At 46.1% G+C, this 27,222-nt stretch overlaps 3 protein-coding genes across 17 annotated transcripts in view; 1 reads left to right on the forward strand and 2 right to left on the reverse strand.

Annotated features, from left to right (window-relative positions):
* Nucleotides 1-2,190: 2,190 nt before the first annotated feature.
* On the reverse strand, nucleotides 2,191-21,189 carry ZSWIM7 (zinc finger SWIM-type containing 7). Of its 4 annotated transcripts, XM_082328634.1 has the most exons (8): nucleotides 20,420-21,189; nucleotides 19,570-19,694; nucleotides 19,029-19,132; nucleotides 13,982-14,079; nucleotides 12,059-12,080; nucleotides 9,070-9,172; nucleotides 3,318-3,422; nucleotides 2,191-2,493 (listed from the first exon to the last, which is right to left on the reverse strand). In XM_082328634.1, the coding sequence occupies exons 4-8, from the start codon at nucleotides 14,055-14,057 to the stop codon at nucleotides 2,377-2,379; spliced, it is 423 nt and encodes a 140-aa protein (XP_082184760.1). In that variant the 5' UTR covers nucleotides 14,058-14,079; nucleotides 19,029-19,132; nucleotides 19,570-19,694; nucleotides 20,420-21,189; the 3' UTR covers nucleotides 2,191-2,376. The 4 variants fall into 4 exon arrangements, with proteins under 4 accessions (XP_082184760.1, XP_082184759.1, XP_082184758.1 ...); XM_082328633.1 differs by lacking the exons at nucleotides 19,029-19,132; nucleotides 19,570-19,694; nucleotides 20,420-21,189 and adding an exon at nucleotides 14,669-14,778 and having other exon boundaries at nucleotides 2,191-2,464; XM_082328632.1 differs by lacking the exons at nucleotides 19,029-19,132; nucleotides 19,570-19,694; nucleotides 20,420-21,189 and adding an exon at nucleotides 14,669-14,756.
* On the forward strand, nucleotides 14,792-26,437 carry TTC19 (tetratricopeptide repeat domain 19). 7 transcript variants are annotated; one of them, XM_082328617.1, is made up of 11 exons: nucleotides 14,792-14,977; nucleotides 15,045-15,118; nucleotides 15,254-15,364; nucleotides 15,612-15,650; nucleotides 16,228-16,284; nucleotides 16,523-16,584; nucleotides 17,145-17,239; nucleotides 17,442-17,596; nucleotides 17,895-18,057; nucleotides 18,582-18,741; nucleotides 23,568-23,616. In XM_082328617.1, exons 1-10 carry the CDS (start codon nucleotides 14,794-14,796, stop codon nucleotides 18,713-18,715), a joined length of 1,074 nt encoding a protein of 357 aa, XP_082184743.1. In that variant the 5' UTR covers nucleotides 14,792-14,793; the 3' UTR covers nucleotides 18,716-18,741; nucleotides 23,568-23,616. The 7 variants fall into 7 exon arrangements, with proteins under 7 accessions (XP_082184743.1, XP_082184746.1, XP_082184745.1 ...); XM_082328620.1 differs by lacking the exons at nucleotides 18,582-18,741; nucleotides 23,568-23,616 and adding an exon at nucleotides 26,321-26,437; XM_082328619.1 differs by lacking the exon at nucleotides 18,582-18,741 and having other exon boundaries at nucleotides 23,568-23,763.
* The window catches only part of NCOR1 (nuclear receptor corepressor 1), a 75,963-nt gene continuing 70,114 nt past the window's right edge, over nucleotides 21,374-27,222 (reverse strand). For 5 of the 6 annotated variants that reach the window (XM_082328608.1, XM_082328607.1, XM_082328606.1 and 2 more), the window contains 5 exons: nucleotides 26,396-26,538; nucleotides 25,074-25,127; nucleotides 23,775-23,996; nucleotides 23,024-23,206; nucleotides 21,375-22,796 (listed from right to left, as the gene is read on the reverse strand). In XM_082328608.1, coding sequence (XP_082184734.1) covers nucleotides 22,609-22,796; nucleotides 23,024-23,206; nucleotides 23,775-23,996; nucleotides 25,074-25,127; nucleotides 26,396-26,538 — 790 coding nt within the window. In that variant the 3' untranslated portion in view covers nucleotides 21,375-22,608. Of the gene's footprint in view, nucleotides 22,797-23,023; nucleotides 23,207-23,774; nucleotides 23,997-25,073; nucleotides 25,128-26,395; nucleotides 26,539-27,222 lie in introns of all 6 variants that reach the window. The other variant, XM_082328610.1, reaches the window with a different exon arrangement.

The raw sequence follows: 27,222 nt of genomic DNA on the forward strand, positions 1-27,222 counted from the left end.
TTGTGGCCCCCTTACAAACGGGCGTCTTGCCTGAAGGTCCCAACGTGGTGAAGTGGCACCGCCTCTCTCCGAAGCACGCAACGCCAGCAGCATCACCACGCGACCAGCGAGAAGCCGGAGTGCGAGGCTGTGTATTAAATACGGTTTTTGGTGGTAGCTCGTGCAGGGAGGCAGGGGCAGGGAGAGGCCTGTTAGAGCCAGGTGGCAGGGAAGGAAGTTTAAACACGGCCAGTTCCTGAAGAACAGGTCCAGCGGACAGACTGTGATGCCTGGAGCAGTTTGTCCCTGATAAATTGTACTTGAATCAGATAGAAATCAGCTTTCTATTTTTTTTAACTGCATTGCACTAAAAGAGGGGTAATATAAGACTCCAAGTGTATCATTTCATAGTGACAAATACGGTGTAAAATCAGCTGAAAAGCTGAAGAAATCGTGTTCCTGCAGCATCTGCTGTGCCAGCTGGCGTGGCCTGCAGGCAGCAGCTGCGGGTACGACTTAGGGCCCACCACGCGGACAGAGGAGGGTTCACGAGGAGTGATGGATTTCGCTCCCGTGTGTGTAGGAGCTCAGCCGTAAGATCCAGCCCCAAACCTTGGTGAATCACCAGTAAGCTCTGAATGGGTTTGTACATGTTTGTGCAATGTCCAGGTTTAGCTACAGCTCAGTATCTCAGATACTGGCATTTCCAAGAAGCTGAATGGTTTAAAGTTACTGTCCCACGTGTTTCTCCTTTAACAGCCCCATTCAGCTTTGCTGCATCTGCCTTGCTCATAGTCCAGCTAACACATGTAGCCACCTCCTGCCATTTGGGCAGGGTTTGCCTCTCTCCTCCTTTCATTCCTTCCCTTCTGTATTATCTTTGGCTGTGTTCCCTCTGTTAATCGTGGCTGGAAACAAGCAGGGTTTCACCTGCAGGTCTGGCAGTGTTGCAAAGCGGTTGCGAACCACATTTATCCTTACAACAAAGAATGTAATCTCTCCTCTCCTGCTGGCTGAAAATGAAGCAAACTCCGGACAGCACGAACAGACTGAAACACACAGCGCTGCAGTACAGAGAGGTGGTCCCAGAACACTTGCTCGGATGTGACAGCTCGCACTGCAGCTTGGCAGCCACTACTGCTACCTTTCACATGCCTCTTACGAGCCAGAATTTCTGTAGACAGATGTGGTGTTTCCTTAGTATGACTGTGCCATCGGGTTGTTAGCCATTAACTATGGCCCGGGTCACGGTGGTCTTTAGGCACGTTAAGTGCCTTCATGGATCTGAGCCAAAGTCATTTCAAGGCAAAATAAAAATAGGACACCTCTCTTGCCCCCCTCAAAAAAAAGCTCTGAAGGTTTCTGTAAAAATGTGAAGTGAAAATGGCAGAGGAACTTTCTGTAGCGAGTGCAGCTGTAGCTCTTCAGCTATCACTCATTACTGCTCTGATGTACATAGGATGGATGTGTTTTCCTCATGTTGCTCAGATTTTTATTTGCAGTAACTGTTATTTACATATAGAATGCTTAATTTACCACCTACACAACCTGGCTCAGCCTGTGCCCCATTATTTCTTGCGGTGTTGTGTTCACACACTGTATCATACGAGGCCACGCTCCACTCGAGCCCGAGCCCAATCTGAGAGCAGGGGCAGGGAGTCACAGAGCTGGAAGGAGCTGGTTCCCAGCTGACCGGCTGGTGTGTGGAACAGGGGAGCAGCAGGCTGCTTTCCCCCGTGTCTGATGTGAACAGCCTTGCCTTGCCTGCCAGCATGAGGTGGTCAACTTGTCTGAAATGGGTCAATTTAAAAGCATGGCAGCCAGGGTGATGCTTCCGAAGATCCTGTATTACAGTAAGCACAGCAGAAGCGCAGACCTGTCGTCAGTCCTGAGGTGCCGAGGGGTCCCTGCCCTAGTCCCTCCTACAGGTTTGCCAGTGATGAATCAGAAACTGCTCTGAGCAGTCAGCTGCAAAGAGCCACTGCAGCGTCACTCTGTCAAAGGCCAACTCCACAAAGCCATGCAGGCCCTGGAAGGGTGGTGGGGTTAGTCAAAGCACGAGCAGAGTTAACAAGGTTTAATGGATCACCAAGAGACCTGCTGGACTGTTCGTATCCCCGCATCACAAGCACCCAATACTACAGATTAGTTCAAACATCTTCAGCAATCCCAAGAATAGCCTAATAAATGAAACGGAAGTCAACACGGGCTTCTTAACATTTATTAATTAATCCACCAGTGCAAGGCTGCTAATTAATGTCATGCTTGGCTGCAGCACAGGAAGAAACCTACCAGCCACGATGAACATTTGACAGCCTTGTAGATACAAAAAATGCCAGCTACACAGCTGGGAAAAGCCCATCCACAGAAAGCACATCCACATGTGATCCAAATCCTTCATCCTTCATCCTCATCCTCAGCCAGTAAGATGCTTGTGAGCTGCTCCTCAGAGACAGAGAGTTCCTGGCAGGCTCCCATGGCCTGACTGAGGTAGACGGCAAGTATATGTTTGCACTGCAAATAATAGCGCAGCCAAGTTAACAGTGGGAGCAACGCAGGAATGTCATGCTCTATCTGGAAGCCACAAAAATCCATCCTGGCCAGAATGGGTCTAATGAAGCGCTCACCCCTCCCAGGAACATGGTTCCCTCTTGGCACACCAAGCCCTGGCACAGGCTGATGCTCCAGTTGCAGCAGGTCAGTTCTGCCATCAGGATAATGTAATACAGGGATCTGACACACAGCAAAGTGTTAACCGGCTCCTGATGACCTTCCCACACGCATGCAGGAGAAGGTAGATCCAGACTATAAAGAACAAGAGTCGGCTTGGTACTGTCTGGCAGCCCACACGGCTCTCAAAAACAAGAGTATTAGGCCCAGATGACAGAGGTCCTGGAACAGACAGGCTTCCCATGAGGGAGGGATGGTTGGCACAGGGCGGGGGTACATCTGCAGACCAATTAGTTACCCTGAGCCCCTCCTCACTGGCACCAGGCAGGAACTGCACCACTTCATCAGCCAGACTCCATGTGGCAGTCCCATTAGCAGCAATAGCCCTTGTTCCAAGAGACCAGGGATTATTCATCTCTTGAAAGTCTGAACAGTAATGCATAATTAAGAACAAAAGCCCTCCTTAGCCCTTGTAAGGCCTAGCTCCACCCAAATACCGCGACTCCCAGGGGCCAGATTATGCAGTGGGTCAGGCACAGCCTGCGTGGCCAACTCAACGCTCACGCGTTTGCTCCCTTGGAAACTTCAGGCTGCTCAGGTTCAAGAAGCAGAGCACAGCCTTCTCCCCCGCTCCCTGTCCTGGCCTCAAGTTAAGGCAGACAACTTACCAGAAGGCTCTCGCTCTTCTGCAGTACAGTAAAACCAAAAGCAGGACACGTGCAGAAGTGGCAGGAACTGTAGCAGGTGTAGAGTTTGCCTGAGCTCCCAAGGACCTGAAACAAAGGCAGCCGGAGGGGGTGGGAGTCAGAGACAGCAATCACTTTTAATTTCTCTAACTCTTAGCCAGTATCTGGCCTGATGTCCTCTCCACAATGACTCACAGCATGCAACTGGCAAGCAGGTGCCACAATACAAAAGCGTCCCCAAACACTGCAGCGACCCATCTAAGCTTGACGCTCCTCAGCTTTCTCAAGGTCTCTACACGCTTCTCTCCCTACAGGCGAGGAAGCACTCCTGCACGTACAGCCGTGCTATCAGCAGACCTCAGCTCCGGTGACTTGTCTGCTGCTAGGAGATCAGGAAAAGGGCAGTGGCACCAAGCATAGATTGCCCTCCCCTCATCCCCCAAAGCTGGCAGCACAGCGAGCTGCCAGCCCCTTCAGTGAGCTTCCTCCCCCAGTACTGGCAGACACGGGATAGTTGAAGATGACGAAGACTCTCTTGTCACAGAAAGCTCATTTGTGAATCCAGGGCCACCACAGACCTGGGGATGGAAGGAGAGCAGCAGCGAGCACTCACAGTGAGGCCTTTTCTAACTAACTCCAGTGGCTGAAGGCTGTTGCTGTTCTGCTCCCAAAACCAGCTGCAGCTATTGGAATCTGGTTTTGTCTGAATAAACAAAGTTGAAGTCTCCAGAGAAGAAGCCTCCCTGCTCCATCTCTGGTTTGGGAACAGCACTGCCTCCTTTTCCCACATGCTGTTCCTCTGCACGGCTGATACTGAGGCATACTGCTCTGCACCATGGGCACGGGATGCAGGCAGCCAGGTGAAGGAAGCATTTGTTTCCAGCACGGAGAAGCTGACAGGAAATCTGCGAGCTGCCGGAGCTGACTGCATGGTATAGGGAAGCCAGCCTATGAAATATTTCTCTTCTTCAAGTTTCTTTTCTTAGCTTCTTCAAGACTGGAAAGTAGCTTTTAGAAAGCCACTTTAAGAGCCAACTGCTCTGCCCTCTCCTATTGCAAGGGAAGGGTCTGCAGGAGCAGAACACACTCACAGACTTTAAGCAGAACCCTGCGCTCAATAGCATGGACTTTACTAATGCTCTGAGGCCTAAACTGAGTACACCCCATGGCCAAAACACAATTACCACTGAGTATTTGCCATGCTGTGTCTCGTATCTGCCACAGCAAGAGCAAGTGCTTTGTGTCAGCTCTGTGGCCTCCACAGCTGGCAGTAACTCTTCCTGGATATTCCAGAGAATGGTGGGGATTTACATGGCTGTAATCACCAGCAGTGCCCTCCCCTGCACACAAGCCTCGGCTCTGATGGCACACCACGCTCCTCTCCCATACCAGACTTTAGATTCTGCTTGGGTTTGTGGCACACATACACCTAAATCCAAAGATAAACACAAAAAAGTGAAAAGACAGTGGAGTTCTGCAGAGTGCTGCTCCCCTCCAGGATGCCCCTGGCACTCCCAAGTCCCTCCAGGGGAATATTGTCCCTCCTGGTCCAGAGCTACACTTGCAAGGGGAGCCTTCCCCTGTCCCCTGGAGCTTTCTCTGCACCCTTTGCCCGACAGGTAACGTCCACAAGTTTAAGCTCTCCCACAGAAGCGCCTGTGCCTCATAGTCCCCCTTACTCCTAGCAGATTCAGGACACAAGACTCACATTCCCATTTCAGGGTAAACCATTCTTTTTTCAGTCTGGCCTTTACCCTGAGCCCTCCTTATACTCCAGGCTGAGTTTGTTTCACTTGTGATAAGTTTGTTTTTCTCTAGCCCCTTTGATTGTTTTTTCCAAGATGAAGTATTCCGATGGTGCCTTTCCTTCAGAAGTGTTTTCCTTTGAGGAGGGGGGGAAGACACAGACACTGCCAGATTTGGGCCGAGTTTAGCATTGCCCTGTCCTGACCTGGATGGCAAGAATGCAGCTTCTGCCAAATAAGGCAGAATCTAAAATCCAAAGACCAAGAGAAAAAGGTGCCTCTGTTTCTGGCCAGCTGCAGCCAAGCCAGGCAAGGGGGTGCTCTCTTGGCCCTGCGATACTGTGAGATTTCCTTCCACTGCCCTCATCTCCAGGCACTTGCTGGCTGCACAGTGAGGAAAAATCACCTTGGTCGTGGTGTCCCTGCCAGCGTGCGGGGATGCAGGAGGGACAGCTGTGGCACCATGGCAGCTACTGCTGCCACCAGTGTACAGCTAGGTAGCACCACAGTCTGTGCCAGGACCTAATGCTCAAATCCTTCACGGTGGGGCAGGCTGCCAAACAGTTCTAAGAAATTAATTTAAAAAGACATAAAAAAGAGGAATCCAATAAAAGCGCAGGATGTGGGCAATGCAAGTGACAGTTGGCAGGAGGGCTAAAGCACTGCCTCTCCCCCTGCTAACTGGCTTCACTCCCACAGCTCATAGCATTTCTGCAACTCAGGCATAGCTAATAGGTGCCCCAACTGCCGCCTGCTCACCACTTTGCACTTCTGCTGAATCCAGCACACCTCCACCATCAGCCAGCATCCACCATCTCTGCAGTAGGTAAGACCTATTTATTCCTGACCTGGAGTTACAAAGGTTGGCTTTAGTCTGCAGCATAGGCAGGTATTATACAAGCTCTTCTGGGATGATTAACAACTCTGAGGTAACACTGGCCCTTGAATACCCCATTGGTGCTACTCCTCTATTAAGTAGCCAGGGCATTAATGCCTGGGCATTAAAAGACAAATCATAGCTTTCACTTCACTGAGGGCTCTTTCTTCTCCCATCTTGGTTCCTGAGGGCAAGAGCTGCCTACACTACAGGCTGCAGTCCTAGGGCCTGTCTGAGCAGAGCCATTTTCCCCTGAAGCAGTACCTAAGATGTGCTGGGTGATATGGAACGCAAACAGCATTTTAACCTGTGAAGTATCAACATCTCAGATTTGGCTATGATGACCCAAAGGAGTTTCACAATAGGATCAGCCTCATGGCCTCAACAAGAACAGTTCTCCAGATCCAGCTGCAAGTGAAAGCACCACTTCACATTCCAGCTCAACCACATTTGGGTGCCAACGGCGGAGCTGACTTTCTGGGGAATAAATGAAAGGGATGACTGTGCATGTGTCCAGACAGCCACGGATGCCCCTCCACTCCCCACTGCACTGGGCATGTTTTTCTGCCGAGAGAGAAGTGCACACAGCGGGGATACGTGTCTACACCACACACACACACACACACAAATGAAGAGCCAGTGACGCTACCCAGCTACATTTAAGTGCAGTATCCCACTCGGTGTTTTGGTTTCTACAGCCCCAGATTGTGTTCCTGTCACTGCTCCAGCCAGTGGCCTCAGGGGAGGCTCTGCTCTTTGTTTCTGCATCTCAGACAGCTGGGCTGAGGAAGAATTTCGCAATGGGACCAGCCTCACACCCCCAGAGAAAATATCTCTTCAGATTCCTCCGTTAATGACCTCATCAGCATGGCCTTAATCAGCAGTCAAGCTCCACTAAAGAGGAATGCTGCTCGGAAGCACACATGCACCTGCAGGCAGGTCTGCCTCCTGTAGGCTGCCTGTCAGCTGGGAGGATGCAGGCACAGACCCTGGGTGATGCAGGGGGGCCGCTCACATCACACCCATCAGCTGCGAGGTGCCTGGCTGTAGGCTGGGCTTGTCCTACATTAACTCCTGGTGAGCAGCCCTGATCTACCTGTCCAGGGGTTCCTCCCTGCAGGGGAACCGGTGGCTCCCTCTACCTGCAGTGGCAGGAGGAGAGTAGTGCTGACACTTGCTCTTTTCCAATGTGCACCAGTTGAGCCAGCTGTTGGGGCCATCAGTAGATATTAATCAATCAGCTCCCATTTGGTGACTGCAGGACTGCTGCCAGCAGGAATTTTTGGCTCCTCGCTTCAGTGGGGAGAGGACTGGGCAGTGTGGAGGGGTGCCTGCCTTGCTGCAGCACACACAGTTTGAGGCAGCACTGTTCAGCAACGACCCTGCCCAGACCACAAAAGGGTGTCAGGGCAGCACGCAGCATATCAAAGCCATGCTCTTCTGATCTTCTCCTTGTCTCATAAGGTTTCCTGCATCTGAGATGAATATCAGGCCTCTTACCATGCAGATAACTCTGCCATGCTGCAGAAAAGCTGTGAGCATGTGAGCACACATTTAGGCTCCCTGGGAAGACCAGAGGCTCTAAGCAGTCCCCCTCATCCTTCACACAAAAAGGTGCTAAGTGAAGACTCTGCATCCCAGCCTGCAAAGCTCTGCCTTAACCTGCATGGCCCAACAAAGCTCTGCAAGGAGAATGTGACCATTCTCTGCCCAGTGGCACATTCAGCCAAGCAACAGTAAGAAAGGAAAAGCCTTTAAGCATTCAATTACTGAGGTAGCTGCTGTCTAAGGGTCCTGGAAGCAGCACTTCTTAGGCTTTACCAAATAGGCACAGGCAAGCCCTCAACTCAAATCAAAGGCTGTATTCTTGAGCCCTGTATGTTTATGAATCATGCCTCTCTGGAGGGGTCAATGTCCTCTCCAAGGCCCCAGAAGCCATGAAGACTCCATGTGCTATCAAGCAATGCAAGCTCTGAACACGTGAAAAATGTTTGTGTCATTACCCAGGCCTGGCTTTACAGCTCTTCTCTTACCCTAGATGACCCCAAAGCATCTCAGCACCTCCAGTGAAGGAGAGAAGGCCCTTTGCAGCGAGGATATTTGGAAATGTTCCTCATGGCTGCTGCAACAGCAAGCAAACAGATTTCCGCCTTCTCTGGTATGTGAAAAAGCACAGCACCAGGTTCAGCAACGGAGGGGGCTGTGCTATCTGAGGGGATTAGTAGTGCTAAGCAGAAGGAAATGGGTGCTTCTTCACCGAAGTCTTATGGGCACAGGGTCCCACTGCTTATACAGCCTTAGCTAGGGCACAGCACGCAGTGCCTGACACTGTGACCCTATGGGCTGGATGCAGCTGGTCAATGGCTTACAGAACAGACTGTCGCCAACAGAGATGCCACCAGTGCTGTGGCACAGTAGAGCAACGAATTGCCCATACCACAGAAAAGTCAGACAGAAGTGCCAATGGCTCCTCTCTTCACCTAATGAGCCTCAGCTCCATCTCCAATCCTGTGCTGTAAGAGGAGTTTGATCTTTAGGGCTAAAGTGAGCTCTTCTCCCTAAAATGCCATTTTATGAAGATGTTTCTGTGATTCACAGACTTGGCTACAGTGAACTAGAATGAAACCCACAGATTTGGCCTGCGTTGCTTCCTCCCAGGCAGCAAGGATCCTATCACCAAGTAGAGGTCAAGAATGTTTAGGACACTGAGGATTTGGAGTGCAACAGGGAAAGAAATGCAGTGATGGCAGATAACACTCTGTTGCATACAGTTTGTCAAGAGGAAGAACTGCCTTTGCTGGATAGGATGAAAGTAATAAAGCAAAATTAGCAATCCCTGGAAAACCTCCTTCTGATCACGATACCCACAAACACTTAAGAAATCATCTCTGGCTGGCTGGGAGCCACAAGGAAAACGGTAGTGTACCACGCTGTTCTAATTCTAGTCTGTGGCTACTGCTCTCCCGTATCACTTTAGGAGTTTGTAAAACACTGATATTCTCTCCGTGTTTATCCAAGTGCCCTTCCATGTTCTGCAAGTTAGGAAAACATTGGCTCACATGTCAACTGGAAAACATCAGAAAGTAAGACTGAAAAGGAAAACAGTGTGTACCTGGTATGCAGTCCTTCCACTGGGGGACATGACTCGGGTGACAGAACGCTGATCCACCAAATCCAAAGCTGGGACAGCAGATGGGCCAAATATGAACTTCAGCCTGAAAAAGAACATGTCTCTAGTTAGGTCACACCACAAAAGGAGACCACCGGGCTTAGCCTTAATCCATGGGATTTAGCCCTGTGGAGGCCAGAAGGTTCCCACTGCCTCTCAAAATCCCGCCAGTTACAGCTCCATTAATTATGCTACGAAGCAATGAAGTGCATTTGTCATTCTCAGCTTTGCTGTCTTTTACCAAGTGACCACCAATCCCTGCCCTGTCCCTCTGAGACAATCCCAGCTGACAATCGCTCTCCTGCAAGACAGATCCTTAAGGACAGCCTCTACTCTGCCAGCTATTCAGAGCATCTACATGGTTTTTGATATTCTTAAGAGAACTTCCAAATTTCTAAGCTGTTCCCAAACAGTCCCACATCTCTTTGCAAAATCCCACTCAGAGTTAATTACAAGGCATTTAAAAGATTTTCCTTACACAGCACATCACAGCTTAAGTGTTTCTTCTTCAGCACTATGACCCAGACACTATTCTGGCTGCCTGCTGCACAAACAGGACATGAAGCGGTTCCTGTCCTGAACTAAAATGAGACAAAGTGCATCAGAGACACAGAAGTGAGATTTTTTTAGTCAGTCTCTATGACTGTGACACAGTGTTAACCACGCAGGTGAGGAGTTATCTTTGAGAAGCATTTCTGGCTTGACAGTCCCTTTACAGGTCACTGATTATTGCAAAGGGAGTGTAAGTCAAGCAAGAGACACAGGTTGTCCTTAGTGTGATCTGATCAGCCTTTTTGTTAGTATTCCTGTGGGGAATATTTGTTAGTATTCCCATATTACCCAGGGACAGCACATGCCTTATGTCACTCCACCCTCCCTAAAAACCTTTCCTTTCTTTCCAAGCAGGACACCTCACCATGCAGGGACGCACCACTGCACAGCATTTATGGATCAGAGAGTGCCTGGGATGGGGTAAAGACAAGGTTAGCCGGGTTTGCTCAGGTATACGTTTGCTTCCTGCAAAACACGGCCTCTACACAACTCTCTCCTTGGCCTCGGTCCTGTGAGGCAGCACCATGGAGGCACATGCTGGTGTCTGGCTGCTGCTGCGCTCAGTGCTGTAAAATTCCACACCAGCAAGTGGAAAAAAAAAAAGAGCTGTGAATGCCTGAAGGCGCAGTAATTTCCATCTACATACTCATTGTCTGCACATAAGCTGATAAGCTGTATGTCAAATATGGACATCTGTACCTTTAGCCTATTGTCCAGACACCTCATAGGCTTAAAAGTTATTCTAGACCTGTATATCCAGCTGCTCTGAATGTGTTCCAAAGAGCTCAGGGGCAACTCAGTTAACTTTACAGACCTTTTATCTGCTGAGAAAAATCTGTGTAGTCTAGGTTAGTTACAAGGGTAAACAACAAGAAAATCAGCAGTGATGAAAAGATAGTACAAAACATGAGCAAGAGAACAGGAGAAAGCAGAGGAACATTTCCGATTCCAGTGAAGACACAAAGAGCCAAGGCAGAGCCCTGGCGTCTCAGCAGCATGGCTGACCTACGCGTCTGAGTCAATCTCATTGATAACAAGCCAAGCGGACAGACGTATTCCAGGAAGACCAAAACTTCAGTTGCACAAACTCAAGGCAATAAGGACTGGCTTCATCTGAGGACTGAGAGGAGGTGGGTGGGGGAATACTCAACGTAAGACATTCCTTAATGATTAGGTTTTGGACTATAAAGGGGCTGAGTTAATGAGTTTCAGTAACTCCTTCAAATTTGGGGAATTTTTTTTTTGTCTATATAATTCGATCACTCTAACAGGAAATGCTCAAAGGAAATTCAAGGACTTTAGAGATTTGGAAGAGCTTCAGAAATTAAATCAGAATATTTCTGATTCTGTGCCACTGGTCACAGGGAATTGATGGAAATCTGACTGCCAAGAGTTACCACCCAAACTTTATTAAACTTAACAAGGGAATTTCTTTCCTCCTCTTTTCTTTTATGACAAGAAGGAAACAAAAAGTTACGAGACTTGTCAATCCCACCCTTCAAAGGCCGTTGTGGTCCCAGAAGAGGGAGCCAGCATGCATACCTTTCACGAGTGTTATGTTAGATAACTTTAGACCCAAAGATATTAAGGCTTGAAGGGTTCCTGGTGATCTCCTCTCCTGGCTAAATTACAGACAGGCAAGAACACGAAGTTCAAGATTAATCTGAAAAGCCTTTCTTACTGTGATGGTGCCTTTTCTCTACCTCCAACACCAATTAGTGAGGGCTGCAGAAGCCGTGAAACTTGGATCTCTTAGGAGACTACTTGGGAATGTCTGAAATATTCACAAGCTTCAATCAATGCAAGGACAATGAAGCTGACCTGAGATTTCCTCTAAACAGAAGAAAACTCTCAGGGTCATCTTCAAGTTAACAATTTCCTTGTGCAGAGAGATGATACATTCACTTCTCCCTTTCTATCACATGTGCCTATGACTCAAGCAGAAGAAGGGATCTCAGGGTGCTGCTGTGCTCACGATGATATGAATGCAGCGGAGATGCAGCACTCCAGCGGCATGAATCACTCTGAAACACAGTCCACGCTCACAGAAAACTCATTCCAGATCTAAGGGTGGATTCAGAGCTCAGGTTAAACATTCTGGGTTTCTGCATGTTTAATCCACCCAAATTAGAGCGAGTCATCACAGGAGATTAAGCGATACAGAGATGATTTCATGAATCTCTGGAAAAATGCTCAAGATAGATAGATTGTCTCTTTGGACCTTCATTTCCACTACCAGCAAAAACACGTAGCAACTCTGCATGAGAAGCACGTACTGCTCAAGCACAGGGCAAAAATAGTGGTACTATGATGAGAGCAGATTATCAGCTGCCCATTAGCAGGACACTTGGGACAGCGAGCTGAAGCAAAAGATACTTACCCCAGCAGCAGGTCATCAGGGACTGCAACAAAAAGAAAATGAAGCATGATTTTGCTGAACTTCCCCACTGTGAGAGGTATCAACATCACAGGGAGGCTAGTGTCTCCCTAATGTTCCCTCAGAGGCCACACAGGACTGCAATGCTCTAGCCATCCTCTCTAGCCACCAAAAAGCAACAAGGAGCAGCAAAATGATCTGCTATGGTAGTGCTAAGGCACGTATCAAGTACAGCAATTAAATATATGTTCAGAACCACAGGGATTAATTTTAAAAATAAATGCAGAAGCCCAAATATATTTACTTTTATAATATCCTACCTTTAAAAGCATGCAACAAAAGGCATGAGGCCTCAACATCTTACTCTGTCACTTTAAGAAGTTGGTTAAAAATATATATATTGGTTTCCCTGAAACTCTCTTGGCATGAGTTGAAAACTCTGGCATCAAAACTTTAAAAATGTTGTTCTTTTCCCAGTATAGCCTTGCAGGGCGCCACTAGTTTATAGCTTTTAATACAGCACACAGAAACATAATGTCTTCACTTATTAGAACTTGTTGTTAAGATGGAAAATTACACTTAAGAAAATTCGTCTGTTTGTTGGAGCTAACAGCTTAGTCTCTGATCAACCAGTCTGATCTTTCTGTTATCGCTAATGGGACACAGCGTACTATGTCGCTGTATTCCACTGGAAGATCAGGACTTTTGACTTTAAAATCCTTTGTTCCAACAATTCAAAATATTCTCTATGACTTATGCTGTTGGTTTGACTTTTCCAACTTTATTCTAATTTAATTTTCCAATGCAATTGATCAGTTTCTTTTTGCAGTTATGCCCCAGTGTACTATTTTGGTGCTTTAAGGAGAAGTATACCTTAAAAGGAATGGTGACTTTTTTTTTTTCCTAGTTTACAACAGGATTTATAAAGCTCTTTTAAAGAGTCACATGTGGATTTTGGATCTACTCTAACCTGACAGGAGCCATACTACAAGTATGCTAGAAAGCTGTCAACGTGGTCACTCTGACAGTTAAAACATCAAGTCTCTGCCCATTTCCACTCAAATGTAGTACTCAAACAGACTTCTCTGAATGTTTATTTGGTTGGGTTTAGTGCAGTTAAAATATTCCTTAAATAGACACTCTCCTTAGGAAGAACCATTCAGATTACAGAACTATGTTAGTAATCCAGAGTGCAATGAAAGTAATTGTTCTTAACTAGCTGCTAGAATTGGCCAAGATTTAACTGTTGGTTTATGCTTGCTTCATTCAAGCAACAGGCAAGTTGTTCTTTGCCCTGGGATCACTAACACAACACCCTCTGCCGGTCAGTGATGAAACATGATCGTTTTTATGAAGATTTCCCTTTCAACTCTAGTTTTGAAATTAGTGAGTCTATAAAAACAGCAGTACAGCAGGCACAACAAAATGCCTACCTAGAAGTATGTAAATTATCATCCCTCAAGTGCAACCACTTACACTACAAGCTCTAAGCAAGCAGCATTGCCCCAGGTCCTATGTTCAAAAAAGTGTCCAACCTGGTCTAATTTTTGGAAGGGCCTGACTTTTAGAAGGAGGCTGCTCCTCGTTACCTGTGCTTCAAACCCCTTTGTGTCCAGACAAGTTGTATCAAATACAGCAATTAAATATACACTCAGAACCACCGGGATTAATTTTAAAAAGAAATGTGGAAGCCCAAATATACTTATTTTTATAATATCCTACTTCTAAAAGCATGCAAGAAAAGGCATGCTGCCTCAACATCTTACTCTGCCACTCCTGAAAGTGAAGGCCACCCCTTATGCAACAGAGTATGGAGAAGACACAAGCAAGGAGAGCCTGACAACCCTCATTGCTACCTGAAGGTCTGACAGCGCCAGTATTACTGGCCCACCACCTGCTGGGATGGTTCTGTTTTTCTTTACGTACCATGTGAGGTCTCCTGAAAAGCCTTTTTGATCTCTTTCAAAAGCTCTTCTGCTACTGCTGGCAAGGTACTATCCATGTCATTGGCAGCGGCCTTGTGACTGGAAGGAAGACAGAGGAGAACAGGAGACAGTGGGAAATCACTGAGGTCACCACAGATGCTATGAACCGGGACAGTTTATCTGGGCAGTACTCTATTTCAACCCTGCGATGAGGCCAAGGAAAGGGCATCCTCAGCACCTTTTGAACTGTGTTTTTTACGCTTTCTCGGAACGCAGGGTTTCTCAAGAACGCACGGGTGCCTCTCAGATACCCCCACGCATGAACACGTCCCGTGGAAGGACGGGGGGGCGGGCGGCCATACAGCCGGCAACAGGAAGAGGCTCTGGCCTGGAGCGCCGCGGCGCTGGGCCAAGGCAGTTCCCGGCAGAGGAGGGCGCCCAGCCCACCCGCCGCCGCCCGCGCCCCTGCGGCAGCGGGGCCTGGCTGCCCCCGCGGCCCGCCAGCCGCCCTGGGGGTCTCACAGGGAAGGGCCGCCGGCTGCCAGGCCCCGGCAGCGGGGGCCGCCCCGCACGGCGGCCGCTCCCCGCTGCGGTCCCCGGGGGCTCCCTCGGCACGGCGAAGCCGCGTCGGAGCTATTTACAGCCGCCGGTCCTGGGACGGCGACCCCGCGGCCGGGGCCGGGCCTACCTGTGGCCGCGCAGCCATGAGGGCGCGTCTCCATAGCAACAGGCGCCCTTTGCTCCGGGTGACGCAGAGGCCCGCATCACGTGGCGAGGGCGGGGGGTGAGCTCTTAAAGGGTCCGCGGGGGAGGATGCTGGCGGCAGCGCTGCCGCGGGCCCTGTCCCGCCTGGCCGCCCGGCGCTGCCCCGCGGGGCTCCCGCCGCCCCGGACCGGCTGGCGCGGCGGGGCCCGCGGGGAGGAGGGCAGCGGCAGGGCGGGGTTCGCGCGGCGGCGGTGGGCCCGGCCGGTCGGGGGTGCCCTGGGCTTCCTGGGAGGTGAGGCGGGCCGCGGGCCGGGGCAGGGCGGTGCGGGCGGCGGTCACCGGTCACCCTCGCCCCGCAGCCCTCTCCCTCTTCCCCAGGGACGCCGAGGAGGACGGCGAGGACGCCATCATCCTCCTGCTGAAGAGAGCCAAGGTGAGGCGCCGTCCCCTGCCGGGCCGCGGAGATGGCGGCCGGTGGCCCGCGGGGTTACCTCAGCGGCGGGCCGGGAGCCCGCCAGAGTGGCCCTGGCCGTGACCAGCCCCTCGGCTTCTCCCTCTCGCCCCACAGCTCAGCGTCATGAAGGGCGAGCTGGGGGAGGCCGAGCAGGTCCTGCACCAAGCCCTGCGGCTGTCGCACCAGTCGGATAACAGGAAAGCCATCGTCTACACCTACAGCATGGTAAGGCCCCGGGGCGGGTGGCCGGGGTCGGGGTGGCCGCCCCCCTGCTCGGGGCTGGCCCACCGCCCGTCTGGTCCCTGCTGGAAGTCGCCGTGGGGGCTGCAGTTCCCGTCGGGGGGGTGTAGTGCCATACGCTGGGGCTGTGGTGGAGCATATGAAGGAAAGGCTAAGCTAGAGGGAAGAGCAGTTGTGTTGAGGCTAGTGCCCGCAGCCTTTGTGGAGCTTCAGCACTGCCCCTCTCTTCCAGATGGCAAACGTGGCCTTCATGCGGGGACAGCTGGACAATGTGAGTAACTCTGGAGTTTTTTTTTTCCCCTCTGAATTTTAAGAGGCTGACATCTTGTGCAAGGTCTTGTCACGTCCAAGATCCTGAAGGTGTGGCATGCTGTGACAGGCTGCATACTGAGAGTTGTGAGGCAGAGATCTTGCAGTCCAAAGCACAATAATTTGCCTTGGGACTTCAGTCCCGTGGAGCACATGCTGCTAAGAAAGACGCTTTCACAGTTAGATTTTGAACTCCAACACGGTACGCAAGGGAAGGAATACTTCTTACTGTCAAATGCCACAGCCAAGCATTTAAATGGCTGTCCCAAGGAGAATCTGGGAAAGGCCTGAAGGCACACAGATGTGGTAAACTCATGGCTGGTGCAGAAGTCCTAAAGTAGAAACTGAAAGGACCCTACTAGTTGGCAGTACCGTTGGACTCTGGTGAGCCTTTCACTTCTGACTGGTCTTGACATACGATGTAAATGCCACAAATTGTGAGACAGGTTTCTCCTGGTAGTCTGTCTCCATAAAGAGTAGAGATCTTTTGTTTTAACTGCCATCATTCCTCAGTATTCTCTTCACAATTCTCATTTCAGGCAGAAAAGCTCTACAAAGCAAGCATGAGCTATTTGCTTGCAGGGGACACAAAGGAGGTATGTTCTTCTGATAAAGGCTTTCAGCTGAAGTATTAACAATTCTTTGGTCTATTGTGCTATCCTCCTACTGGCAATTTGCAGTGCTAGCTATGAGCTTGCCGGCTTCTCAAGAATGTCCTTTAAGGGGCTGGTAGCAGCTCTGGAGACAAGGTCTAAACTTGTTCTCTGGGAAAGTAATGTTTCTACTGGGGAGATGCAAGAAGAATAACAGTTGTGTTGTGTGTCCTCCTGGCAGGATGACAATGCAATCCTTGAGATGTCCCTCAAGCTGGCCAGTATCTATGCTGCTCAGAAACAGTGAGTTCCCTGCTAAAGGCATCTTTTGCTTTCATCTCAGCTTCACAGTGGCAGTGGTGGCCAAGCAGGGGCTCTTTAAGAACAGAGTGGCTGAGGAAGCTTTGGTGTGACAAGATCCCATCGACAGGGATGGTATTTGCTTACCCGCTGTCATGCAGCACAGCGATTGCTGCTATGACCTGCCCAGCTTAGGGCAGAAGTAGCCACAGAGGAGATGGCTCTTTAGTCTTAAATGCATGCTTCACATGAGAGAAGGCTTTTGAAGCACTTGGTAGCTGGTAACTTGTAGCTTCATTTTTCAGTGGAGCCTTGGCACGGGTTGCCTTAGCTGGCCTTGTCTAGGGGGAGGGAGAGCCCTCTCCACCTCTTGGATCCCTTTGCCCATGGGTCAAGAGAGGGGTCCAGGCCATAATCAAGAAGAGAACACTGAAGGCAAGAAGGTTCTGGTGAAGGGGAAAAGCTGTCCGACAGGCCCTCTAGAATGAGGGATTGAAGGTGTTCACATCTGTCCCTTCAGGGATGGAAGGACCCTTGCTTTGCTGAGTTGTTGTACTTTGCAGGCACAAATTAGCCCTGGCTGGCTACGAGTTCTGCATCCTGACCTTAGAGGAGAAGATTGCCAAGCAAAAGGACTTGCCTGAGGATGTCTTACCAGGTGGGACTGCCTTGTCTGTCAAAGGCTTCTCTCGTTATCTTTTCTCCATTTCCCTGTCCTTGATGTTGCTTTCCATATTGCTTAAGCACCATCTTCATGTCAATCCATTGTCTTCACACTGCATGAGTTTCCTGCTCTTGTAGCATGGAGGCTCGTGCTTGATCTTGTAGAAGTGATCACTTCCACTCCTCTCTATTTGCAGCTGAAGAAAAGGCCAACACCCGTCTCTTGCTTGGGATGAGCCTAGACTCCTATGCTCGCTATCTCCTAAACATTAACCAGCTCCCAGTGGCCCAAAAAATGTATGAGAAGGCTCTGCAGATATCAAATGATGTTCAGGGAGAGACTCATCCACAGGTGACGTGTACAATGGTAGTTGGACTACTAGGGAAAGAAAGGCTAATCTCCTAGGGAATGAGGCAGCCTTAAAAGCAGCTTTGCTGGCATCAAATGTACGCAGCACTAAATTAGCTCCTGTTTTCCTGCCAGGAAGAATAAGCATGCTGATGTATAAATACAAGACATTGTATTATTGAAAGCTTCTCTGGGAAATACTCCTTTTACTAGTGTGACAGGGGTGTGAATATGATGCTCCTGCTGCCCCAGACTTCTACACAAGTCTTGCTCTGAGGCTTCCTTTTCTGTCCTGGTGCAGACTGTGGTCCTGATGAATGACTTGGCAACTGTCCTGGATGCTCAGGGGCACTACGATGAGGCATACTCCTATGTGAAGAGGGCAGCCGAGCTGGCAAAGGAGACTCAACATCCTGAGGAGCACATGGTGCTGAATAACCTGGCAGCAATTCTGATGCACAAAGGTAAGTAAATAAATGTCCAGCTTCTGTCACTGTGCTTGTGCTGGCTGCAGATACCCGTATTGTAGGGCTGAACGATAGTGTTATTTTTGTGTTACTATTTTTAGTTTAAGTAGTAGGTCTGCTGACTTGGTGTAGGCAACTTGTATTGCGTTCAAAGTGAATTCAGCTGCTGAAGGATCTTGTCTAAGATAAACCAGTACTGGTGCATCTGACTCAGAAGGTTGCCAGGGAATCTAGTTTCCCTTGTCCTGTACGTAGAGTAACTGGTTCTAAAAGGACGTTAAGACGTGCTTGAGACTTGTTTCCATGAGATCTTCATGCTGAAGCAGCACCTTGTCCTCTCATCATTGCTGCTGTCTAGCTCTTACAGTTGCCACCCCATGCTGGATGTTTTCTGAACCTCCCTTGTTCTTCAAGTGTTCCAAGTCACTTTGCATGTCATTTGCATGCGCTCAGCTTCAGAGGGGACTCTGAAAATGGGCAAGGTAGTTGGCTAGCCACGTGACTTTTCCCTCTTGCTACAGAAGATTTTCTGCAAGCAAAACAAGTGTACAAAGAAGCTCTCAAGCAGGCACAACAGAAGGGAGATGTTGCTTCTGTCCAGCATATCCAGGAAGAACTAGCTGAGCTGGCCAAGAGGAGAAAGGGCTCCAAATGAGTTTGGCCACAGAGTCCAACCTTCAGGTGGCTGACAACAACAAAGAGGAGTTTAAGGACTGCTTAACAAGAAGGGCTGCTATTGCCTAACAACTTAGCCCAAAATAAAGTTGTGAAATCTTAACTATGTAAATTTGCGGTGCAGTCTATGATTAGAGTGATCTACTGTGCTAATGATTTAACTTTGTCTTGACTGCCAAGCAAAGTGCAACTTCTAGCCTGGTATTAATACTTGCAGTTAAGTCAAGGAGCGTATTTGTCAGTGCTACAGTTCAGTGTGTATTAACTTCAATAGAGCATTTCCCAGACTGTACCCGTACTATGACAGGAGCTGTAGGTCCATGTCCTTTTCAAAACAGGTTGCTGAAGATCAAGTGTTTTTCCTCAAAGCATTTAGCATCCAGAGACAGAACATGCCCTGTCAGAGGAGGGGTGAGACTATGTTACCAAAGCAGAGCTGCTGTCAGAAATAAAACACTCAGCCACTTTACTGCGGTCAAGAGCACACTAAGTGCTAAAGCTGTCCTCCTTTCTTGGATAGGTCAGTGCTAGAATGCTGAGGCTTCCTGTTGGAAAAGATGGTATGTACATACCATCGGGTTTGTAAGGTACATGCCTTCATGTGAATCTAGCATGAACAGCCTGCTTGTACAACAGAATTTTTCAGTTCTGCCCTGCAGGGAAGCCTCACGTTAAAGGAGAATTAAACCAGAAGTTATCAAATCCATAATTACCTAAGATAGTGAAACTGTAATTCTGTCACTAACCAAGCATTATTTTAACTTCTCATTTGCAAGAACTTCAGCTGTTTGGTATATCCCTTAATGTTAATTGCATCACTGTTAGTTTACTTACAGTAGCATTAGTGGCTTCAACTCTGCTTAACTTTGAGCTAAGAGGCAGCACGCAGGTTTTCTAGAGTAGATGTTCACCGAAGCTGGAAAAACTCAAGTCACGTATACAGCTTTGTTCTCAGCAAGCTAGGAAGTAAAAATATGGCAGTTACAGGCACACTTGTACTAACAGAAAGACTCTACCACATTAGAGCCGATCTTCTTTAAAGGTCTGGGTTTTGGTTTTTAACTGGCAGACCTTCGAACCTCCAGCAGTGTTAACTGGGAACCCTGCAGCACCCCCTGAGGGAAGTGTTTTGCCTGTTCTCATGAACATAGCCTGATGCTGCAAAACAAGAGGGAGACACAGGAAAAGCAAATGGAGAACTGATCCCCTTTATTGATTGGTCTGAATCCAGAAGTCACTGTCTACTGAAGACATTGTGTGGAAAAAAAAAAAAGTTGAGTTTTATGATGCATGGGTTTTTCAAGTCTTAAATGATTTCATATCAGAATCACGAAACATATCAAGATGAAAGCATTGTGAAAGCGCTGATCAGAAATCAGTTAAAAATTTGTAGTAAACTACACTTTGTAAACATGATTTACAAACACCTTCCTGTTTGAAACAGGTCAGATGTAATTCCATACTTGAAGATTACTGGAATTGTGGTAAACCCTAACTTAGGCTCTGGAGAGGTTTTTTTACACTGGAGAAATTAGAACTCTGATAACAAACAAAAAAGCAGCAACATTTTATGTGCAAATGCCACTCAAGCTGTATCTTAGGAGAAAGTGACTATCCTACTTTGGAGATCTTGCTGCTGCAGCAGCAATAACATGAAGCTTTGCAATGAACATGCTATACTTACTGTACAGTTAGCAAAGACATTTGTCTGTACATGCCTCTTTCACGTTGTATTTGTTACACTAAGAAAGTGAGAACAAGTGAGTTTTAGAATGGAACTCGACTCTCCACTCCAAATTTAAATCTACAAAAAGGGCAGATCAACTTGTTTTCCAGTATATGCTGCTGTGGGAACAAAAAAGTTAAAATAAGAGCACAGGTCTACAAACATGAAAATGAGAAATTCACCACTTTAAGCCAGAAGGGTAAAGGATGGGAGGGAAAGGAAAAAAAAAAAAAAATCTTTGAGAAAGACTAGGAGGAGATTTAAGACTGCCAACTGATCTACTCTGATGCAGTGTTTTAAAAAAGTAGCAAAATAATTCTGTATTTGCAACGCAGTGTCAAGTTTCCAAATGAGTTCCTTTGGATTTTTTCTTTCCCACACTTGGGGCAAAAAGGCTTTCCTCTGAAGTACTCAAAGTAAATTTGCTATCGATAAATAGTTCTGTACTACTTCCTGTTTGTAACTGGACCATGACAGTCCTTCCATAAGTTGTAGAGCTTACATGGCTTAAGGTTACACAGCTACATTATACCTTCCATACACCATATCGCAAATACAGCGTTAAATTAAAAATATTTTGACTGGAAAATAACTTCAAGGCAAAGACTCTGTTCGCCTATGAGATGCAGAAGCAGTTTGGAATTTGACAGACCACGCCACCCCCGAACTCAGTGCCACCTGTAAATCAGTCCTCCTACTCCGTAAGATTTAAATTCACTTCCCGAGGTCAGTGCAGCAAAAAATAAGATGCTCTTGAAGATGGATGTCAGGATACCCTGTCATATCACTAACCAGATGTACGAGCTAGAAGCATATCATAGCAGGCATTGATAGATGAATGATTAAGGAGACTCTCCGAGTACCATATACAATTAAAAAAAAAAAAAAAAAATCACCCTAACAAGTATTGCACACTTTAGGAGTTAAGCCAAGCATTTGTAAGGACTTCCACCAAAAGCTTGCTTATAGGACTAGGGATTGGGATGGGGACGCAGACTTTAAAATAATTATCACATAACGATTTTAAAATTAGACTGGAGGAAGGTAAAAATCACAGTACCTATTTCAAACTGGTGGTAACAGAAGCCACGTAGTTGACTCATGTGTTGCTCAATTATTCTATAAAAGCATTTTGTTTTATTTAAACTTGGGATGTAGATGTTTTTCTTCTTAAAGGATTTATCAACCCACCCAGAGCCTCTGTTCAGATAAGCCATTTGCTGTGGTTAAATATGACAGTAAAATTTAGTAGCCTGTTTTGACTGCATACAATGCAGAAACAGAAAACACTAAGGTAGGCTTTTGGGGCACAGTTAAAATTCCCAGTGTGCATAACAGTGAGGTATGCCTCCAGAAGCTGTTTTTTTTCTTCTTTTTCTTTTAAAAATGAACCATAACATACCCATGCAATAATATTTCTGCAGTGTGCTAAATAAAACCAACTGCACCAAAAATTTACAATGTGGCAGAATTTAAAATTCAAAGAAATATATCATCTTATTCCAGCGAACCGGACTATGTTAATGTACAGAATTCATTAAGGGGTCAGTCTTAAAAATCAACATGTTCACAAGAGCTTGAACACCACTGAGAAAGTGTGTCTAGGGAAAAAATTATATAAAAGCACAATGCCTGCAAGAAGCGGCACGGCATTAAATGGGCAATGATGCTAGGCTGGTTGGGAGGCGAGGGTTATGGTTAGGCTAGGCTGGTAGGGAGGCTAGGGTTATGAAGAGTACTCTACACTGGAGAAAATGCTTAAAAAAAATTACAAAATGACCCCCAAAGTTTAGGCAATGATTTGAACATAAGTACACCAGATACTATAGCAAGGGAAAAAACACTGCAAAAAGTACTCTCTATTTACAGAAGAATGATTTAAAGACATTATGGTTTTCTTTACAAATAGATGTAGAACAGGAATAGTCCACATTTTTAAAAACTCTTTACATATTTATCTTTACTAAGTCAACCTTCTTGATCACGATCCTCCAACACATGGCCTGTGCAGAAGGCATTTAACGGACTCTCCATTAATTCTTCATTGTGTGGCCCTTGCTCTCTTGGAAAGTCTCTATGGGCACAAGTCAAAGATAGATTTCTTTTTTTTGACCCGCAAATTAAAAAAAAAAAAAAATCTGCATAGTTCAGTCATCACTGTCAGACAGAGTCTCATATTGTGCTGAAAGCAGTGGTGCAGGCTCTCGCTCCCATATCCTGTTCTGTTGGTGAGTGGTTGCTTGGCTCATGGACGGTGGGGCACACGCAATGGATGTTGGCGGTGTACTGCTGAGCATCCTCATCGTCAACGGGTTGTAAGGAAACTGTGTTGAACCTGAATCAAAGAGAGTTTCTCCAAGTCAAAAACATGAGCTGTTCTAAGAGATCTGTATCTGAAAGATAGTCTGGTTTTGGCTGTGACAACTAGCAGAAAATCTGTTTCAGGAAACCCTTCTATGCTGTCATCTTTCAACCAATATGCCAGTGTTACAGTATGTCTACACCTGACCTTTACAAATATCACATCTGGTTTGCCAAGTTTGAGAGAGACCTATTTCTCACCTGTTGATGAAGGCCTGTCTTCCCAGGCCCACACTGGAGTCTGTCTGTGGTAGTCCCCTTCTGAATGTACAGATGAGACAGAAGAAGGTCTTTCGGTTCCCAAATATCCCTGTCCAGGAATCGGAGACTTAGACTTCCTACTATTTGACTTGCCGATTAGCTTCTGCTTGCTGACTCCCCCTCCTGGAAACAGAAGGGACAGATTTTACAAAAATGTTACACTGCATTTTAGCTTACGTTTGTTTCTGTAAATTATCACTTAGCAGCAAACAGGAGTTTCACACTGGTGCCTTCTGGCATGCTGATTTACTACAATTAATGACTGTATAGGCTAGCCTTCTAACACACTATTGCTAGAAAAATCCCAATTCTTATCACAACGGAGTTGTATTTCCATTTTTAGGAAGAGAGATGTTTTCAGTTCAAGCTAGTTCCCGCTGTCAGGTGTTCTTTATAGGTGATGTACTACACATGCATTTTCATCAAACCACCGAGAAGCTTCAGGTACCTAATACACCCTGTTCTCTCTTCCCTGTTTCATCAGTGCTGGCATTCTCCGAGAAATACTGGCTAATGCTCCTGAAGTCACCAGCACCATTTTGAAAGCCAGGACCACTAGAGGGAAGAGAAACACCATCTCTATGACTTCCAGAGGAAAGACAGTGATTTTCAGTGACACCAAACTTATTCAAATCCTTAGTTTATTTTTTTCTTTAAGACGATGAAATATTTAGGAGCTGCAATACCTCACCTGAATTTGGTGATGGATTAGCTTCTTCCCTACGCGTCTCATTACTTGCTGATACTGCAGCACTGGAACTGCCAGGTGCTACCGCAATAGATTGTGACATTACAACTCCATGCTCCTCGCTCTTGTCATCAAAGTTTCCCATCAATGCTTTCCTAATAATGTCTTCCAGACCCAGATTACTGGCAGGATCTGCAAAGGAATGACCCCTAGAACTGACTGCACCTGGGAGATAAAAGAAAACATACAGGAAAAGGTGGGAGGGGAGGCAAAAAAAACGTATCTCAGAGGAATTACAAAGGCATATGGGAAAAGATTTGAGAGAGAGGCAGAAAGGTGGAGAAAAAAAAACAAAGATGAGATTTTTTTAAAATGCAAAGCTACATGCTCCAAAGCAGCTCACAATGGCTACAAGTTAGACATGCCAGCAAACGCTGAAGAGCTACGTCAGTAGTGCCACTAAATGTCAGACTGTTTGCAAGAGGGTAAATTTTACTTTTCTTTGGGTTTTTTTTTAATAGCAAAGGAAACTGAGCATGCTGATTGCGATAGCATATTAAGTAAAATCTGCAGCTATTATTCAGTTGTAAGAGAAGAGACCAGAAGAATACTTCTCTCATTAATGATACATGCTAATTTGTCTTATGAAGTGTGATACATGGCAAATATTTATTCCAACAGCTTGTCTTCCATCTAAATTAATGGAGATCAGTACTTTCTCCTTTTAAAAGACTGTACCAGAAGGGGCAGCGACTGGCCGAAATTATGTAAAGTCAATCTGGGTACAACTCGAGATTCAGATTTGGCAGTTCTTATCTCCCACATTTCAGTTCAATTCTCTGTCTCACTCACCTCTTTAACACAGTAAAATTACGGGTTATGTGTCAGTTCCCCATCTCATAGAAAATTATCAGCATTTTAAATACACCAGTTTATAAAGTAAACTACATTTGATGAACTAAGCTGAAGTTTTGTTGAACTACACTGTATTTAAATTTATTTAAGTGAGATGCTAACCAATTTCATGACTTCTGCCTCTGTGTAGGACTTGCAGGACACACAGAAATAAAACATTCTTGCCTAAGTTCCCATTTAAAATATTTTCTGAAACTTCCTTTGGTCACTTTGCTTTTCCTTTGGTCATTTTTGCTTTACAGGAAACAAATTTTCATGTAGGATATTACTTTTAAAATTTTCATCATCTTCCTCATTTGCTGGACTCCCCAAAGCATATAAATGGAAGATATTACACTAGTTTATTTTTTCTGAAACATATGTTGTTTCTTTTACTGAAAATCTTACCTGAGGTAGTGACTGCTGGCAAATTGAATATTTCAGTCCCTGGCTGAGCAGTTGCTGCAATTAAAGCACAACATTGCATTGAGTTTTCCAGTACTGATGATCACTACAAGTGATCACTACTAGTCCTAACGCACAAGGTATAATTACTTTGAACTATTTGCAACGTTCTGTTTTTTCTTTCTCAATCTTTTAAGATGAATGTGCATCTTGTGTTCTCAGGAAAATGATCTATACCAGGGTAAAAGTATTTTCTATGGTCATGGCTAGCCTTCTTTTAAAGATGTTACTTCAGGAAGCAGACTGACTTTTTGAAGTTTCACAATCTACGTACCTTAAAATGCAAAGCTGCATTTGATTTGCTAAATACATATTTTAACATATGAACCTAACAGGCTGAGTATTTATATGTATTAAAAAAAATTAACGACAACAACTTTGAATGGCTGAACACCCCCTCCAACATTACCTATATTATGTCCAATTTGAGAATAAAGATTTTCAACACTGAATTCAATATATAAATGAAAAGATTACCGGCAGCAATGGAAAGTGTGTGCACATGAAATTTTCAACAGAGCAAAATCTATCGTGCACACGATGGGGATCCAATAAGAAGAATACTGCAACCCTTACTGACACAGCCTTGTTTCTCAGAATGAGATTAATTTGTTGCTCAATGCAAGAGCATTCACTTTCAAATAAACACTCTCTATTAGGTACGGAGTTCACAAACAGCTTAAACTCTCACTACTGATAATTTTGATACAAAGTTCTGTTAACGTTTCTAAAAGAAAAACAAAAATACAGTTCTAGTATCATATCCCACCATGTCAGTATCCATTACTGAAACTATATTAAAATACGTCTTTTTAACAGCCATAATCATAAGGGCCAAGAAAACACAAAGCATTCAGTTTCAAGACACCTTTCCAAAAAGGAAAATGTGTAATAGTTAATGTTGATATGAAGCAAACTACAGACACAAAGTTAACTAGAATAATGACAGGTTTTAACAACTCTCTTGTTAATGATGTGCTTTTTCTATGGTTTTCAGAAACCATTTCTCTCTCTCAAATAAGATGTTAAAAAGCTTAAGGTGTGACAGTCCTACATACACCAGCATTAAAAAAAAAAAAAAAAAGACAAAAATCTAACAATCTTCCAGTTCTTCAGTCATCGACTATTATGTATGTGGTTTTATATTCATAGATTTACATTAATTCATATGTTATTTGAAACTTTTTTAGGTTGGGACATCTGTGGATGGCAGTCACATAAAGCTTAAGCTGGAAAAATTCAGTGAAAAGGCAAGTCCTGCATACCCATGTCAGAGTCGCCTCCACCAGATGAGTTCAGCTTTCGAAATATCTCCTGTTTCTTGGATTTTACCATTGGTGAAGTGTTCTCAAGTTTGGTGAAAAACGAAGGCAGGTAGCTTATACTACCTGGAGAGCGAGAGTCAGTCCTGCCAAGACCAACATATGTCAGAGAGAGAGAACATTTTTCAAGATGTACGTTTAAATCTTTCCAAAAGCAGTCAGGCAGAAACTGCCAACATTCATACAAGCTTTAAGACTCTTTCCTCAGCCTCTTTTTTGGGGACGAGACAAATATGATGACTCTTCAGAACATCTGCTTTATCCAGGTAACAGGGGTTTAAGATTCTACGGCTCACAGAAAAAGTGACTATGTCATTGTCTGTGCTAGAGACTGGTACAGAGATGATGCTCTTACAAATCATCTCGGGGATGCCTACTTCTGCCTTGCAACCTCCATGCTGGCTGAAATTTGCACTGCAAATTGGTAGGTGACGAAATGTTTAAGCTATGAGCCCAAATTCTCATCCTAGCTGCTCCTATTTACACATTTCCAACCTTTTTCTTCTCATTCTTGTCCCCAGTATTCCGCCAAAAAAGATGTACTACTTCTTAAGACTCCTCACCCACCCTGTCACACATGGTCCAAACAAATAAGCTATTTTAGGCATTCTTAGAAACCAGGTAAAATAACCTTATGGACTGGCATCTGGCTCAAGAGCTGCCAGTTAGCCAGCCTTGCTCTATGGCACAAATTCCGACTGGGATCCATGTTCTATATTTCATACCCCTTATCAATTTTATATTCACAGTAGCTCGCATACTTTCTGCAC

This window comes from Platalea leucorodia (genome assembly GCF_965183815.1).
Source record: "Platalea leucorodia genome assembly, chromosome: 16".
Taxonomy (NCBI): domain Eukaryota; kingdom Metazoa; phylum Chordata; class Aves; order Pelecaniformes; family Threskiornithidae; genus Platalea; species Platalea leucorodia.

Excerpts from the sequence above, each read along its gene's own strand:
- ZSWIM7 (XM_082328632.1), bottom strand. The coding sequence starts at position 14,745 with ATGCGGGCCTCTGCGTCACCCGGAGCAAAGGGCGCCTGTTGCTATGGA. Across the intron at positions 9,173-12,058 it reads CCTGATGACCTGCTGCTGGG|GCTGAAGTTCATATTTGGCC; the intron begins GTAAGTATCTTT and ends GTTCTTTTTCAG. Across the intron at positions 2,494-3,317 it reads AGAAGAGCGAGAGCCTTCTG|TGCAAACATATACTTGCCGT; the intron begins GTAAGTTGTCTG and ends TATTATTTGCAG.
- TTC19 (XM_082328617.1), top strand. The coding sequence starts at position 14,794 with ATGCTGGCGGCAGCGCTGCCGCGGGCCCTGTCCCGCCTGGCCGCCCGG. Across the intron at positions 15,651-16,227 it reads TGCGGGGACAGCTGGACAAT|GCAGAAAAGCTCTACAAAGC; the intron begins GTGAGTAACTCT and ends TTCTCATTTCAG. Across the intron at positions 16,285-16,522 it reads TTGCAGGGGACACAAAGGAG|GATGACAATGCAATCCTTGA; the intron begins GTATGTTCTTCT and ends TCCTCCTGGCAG.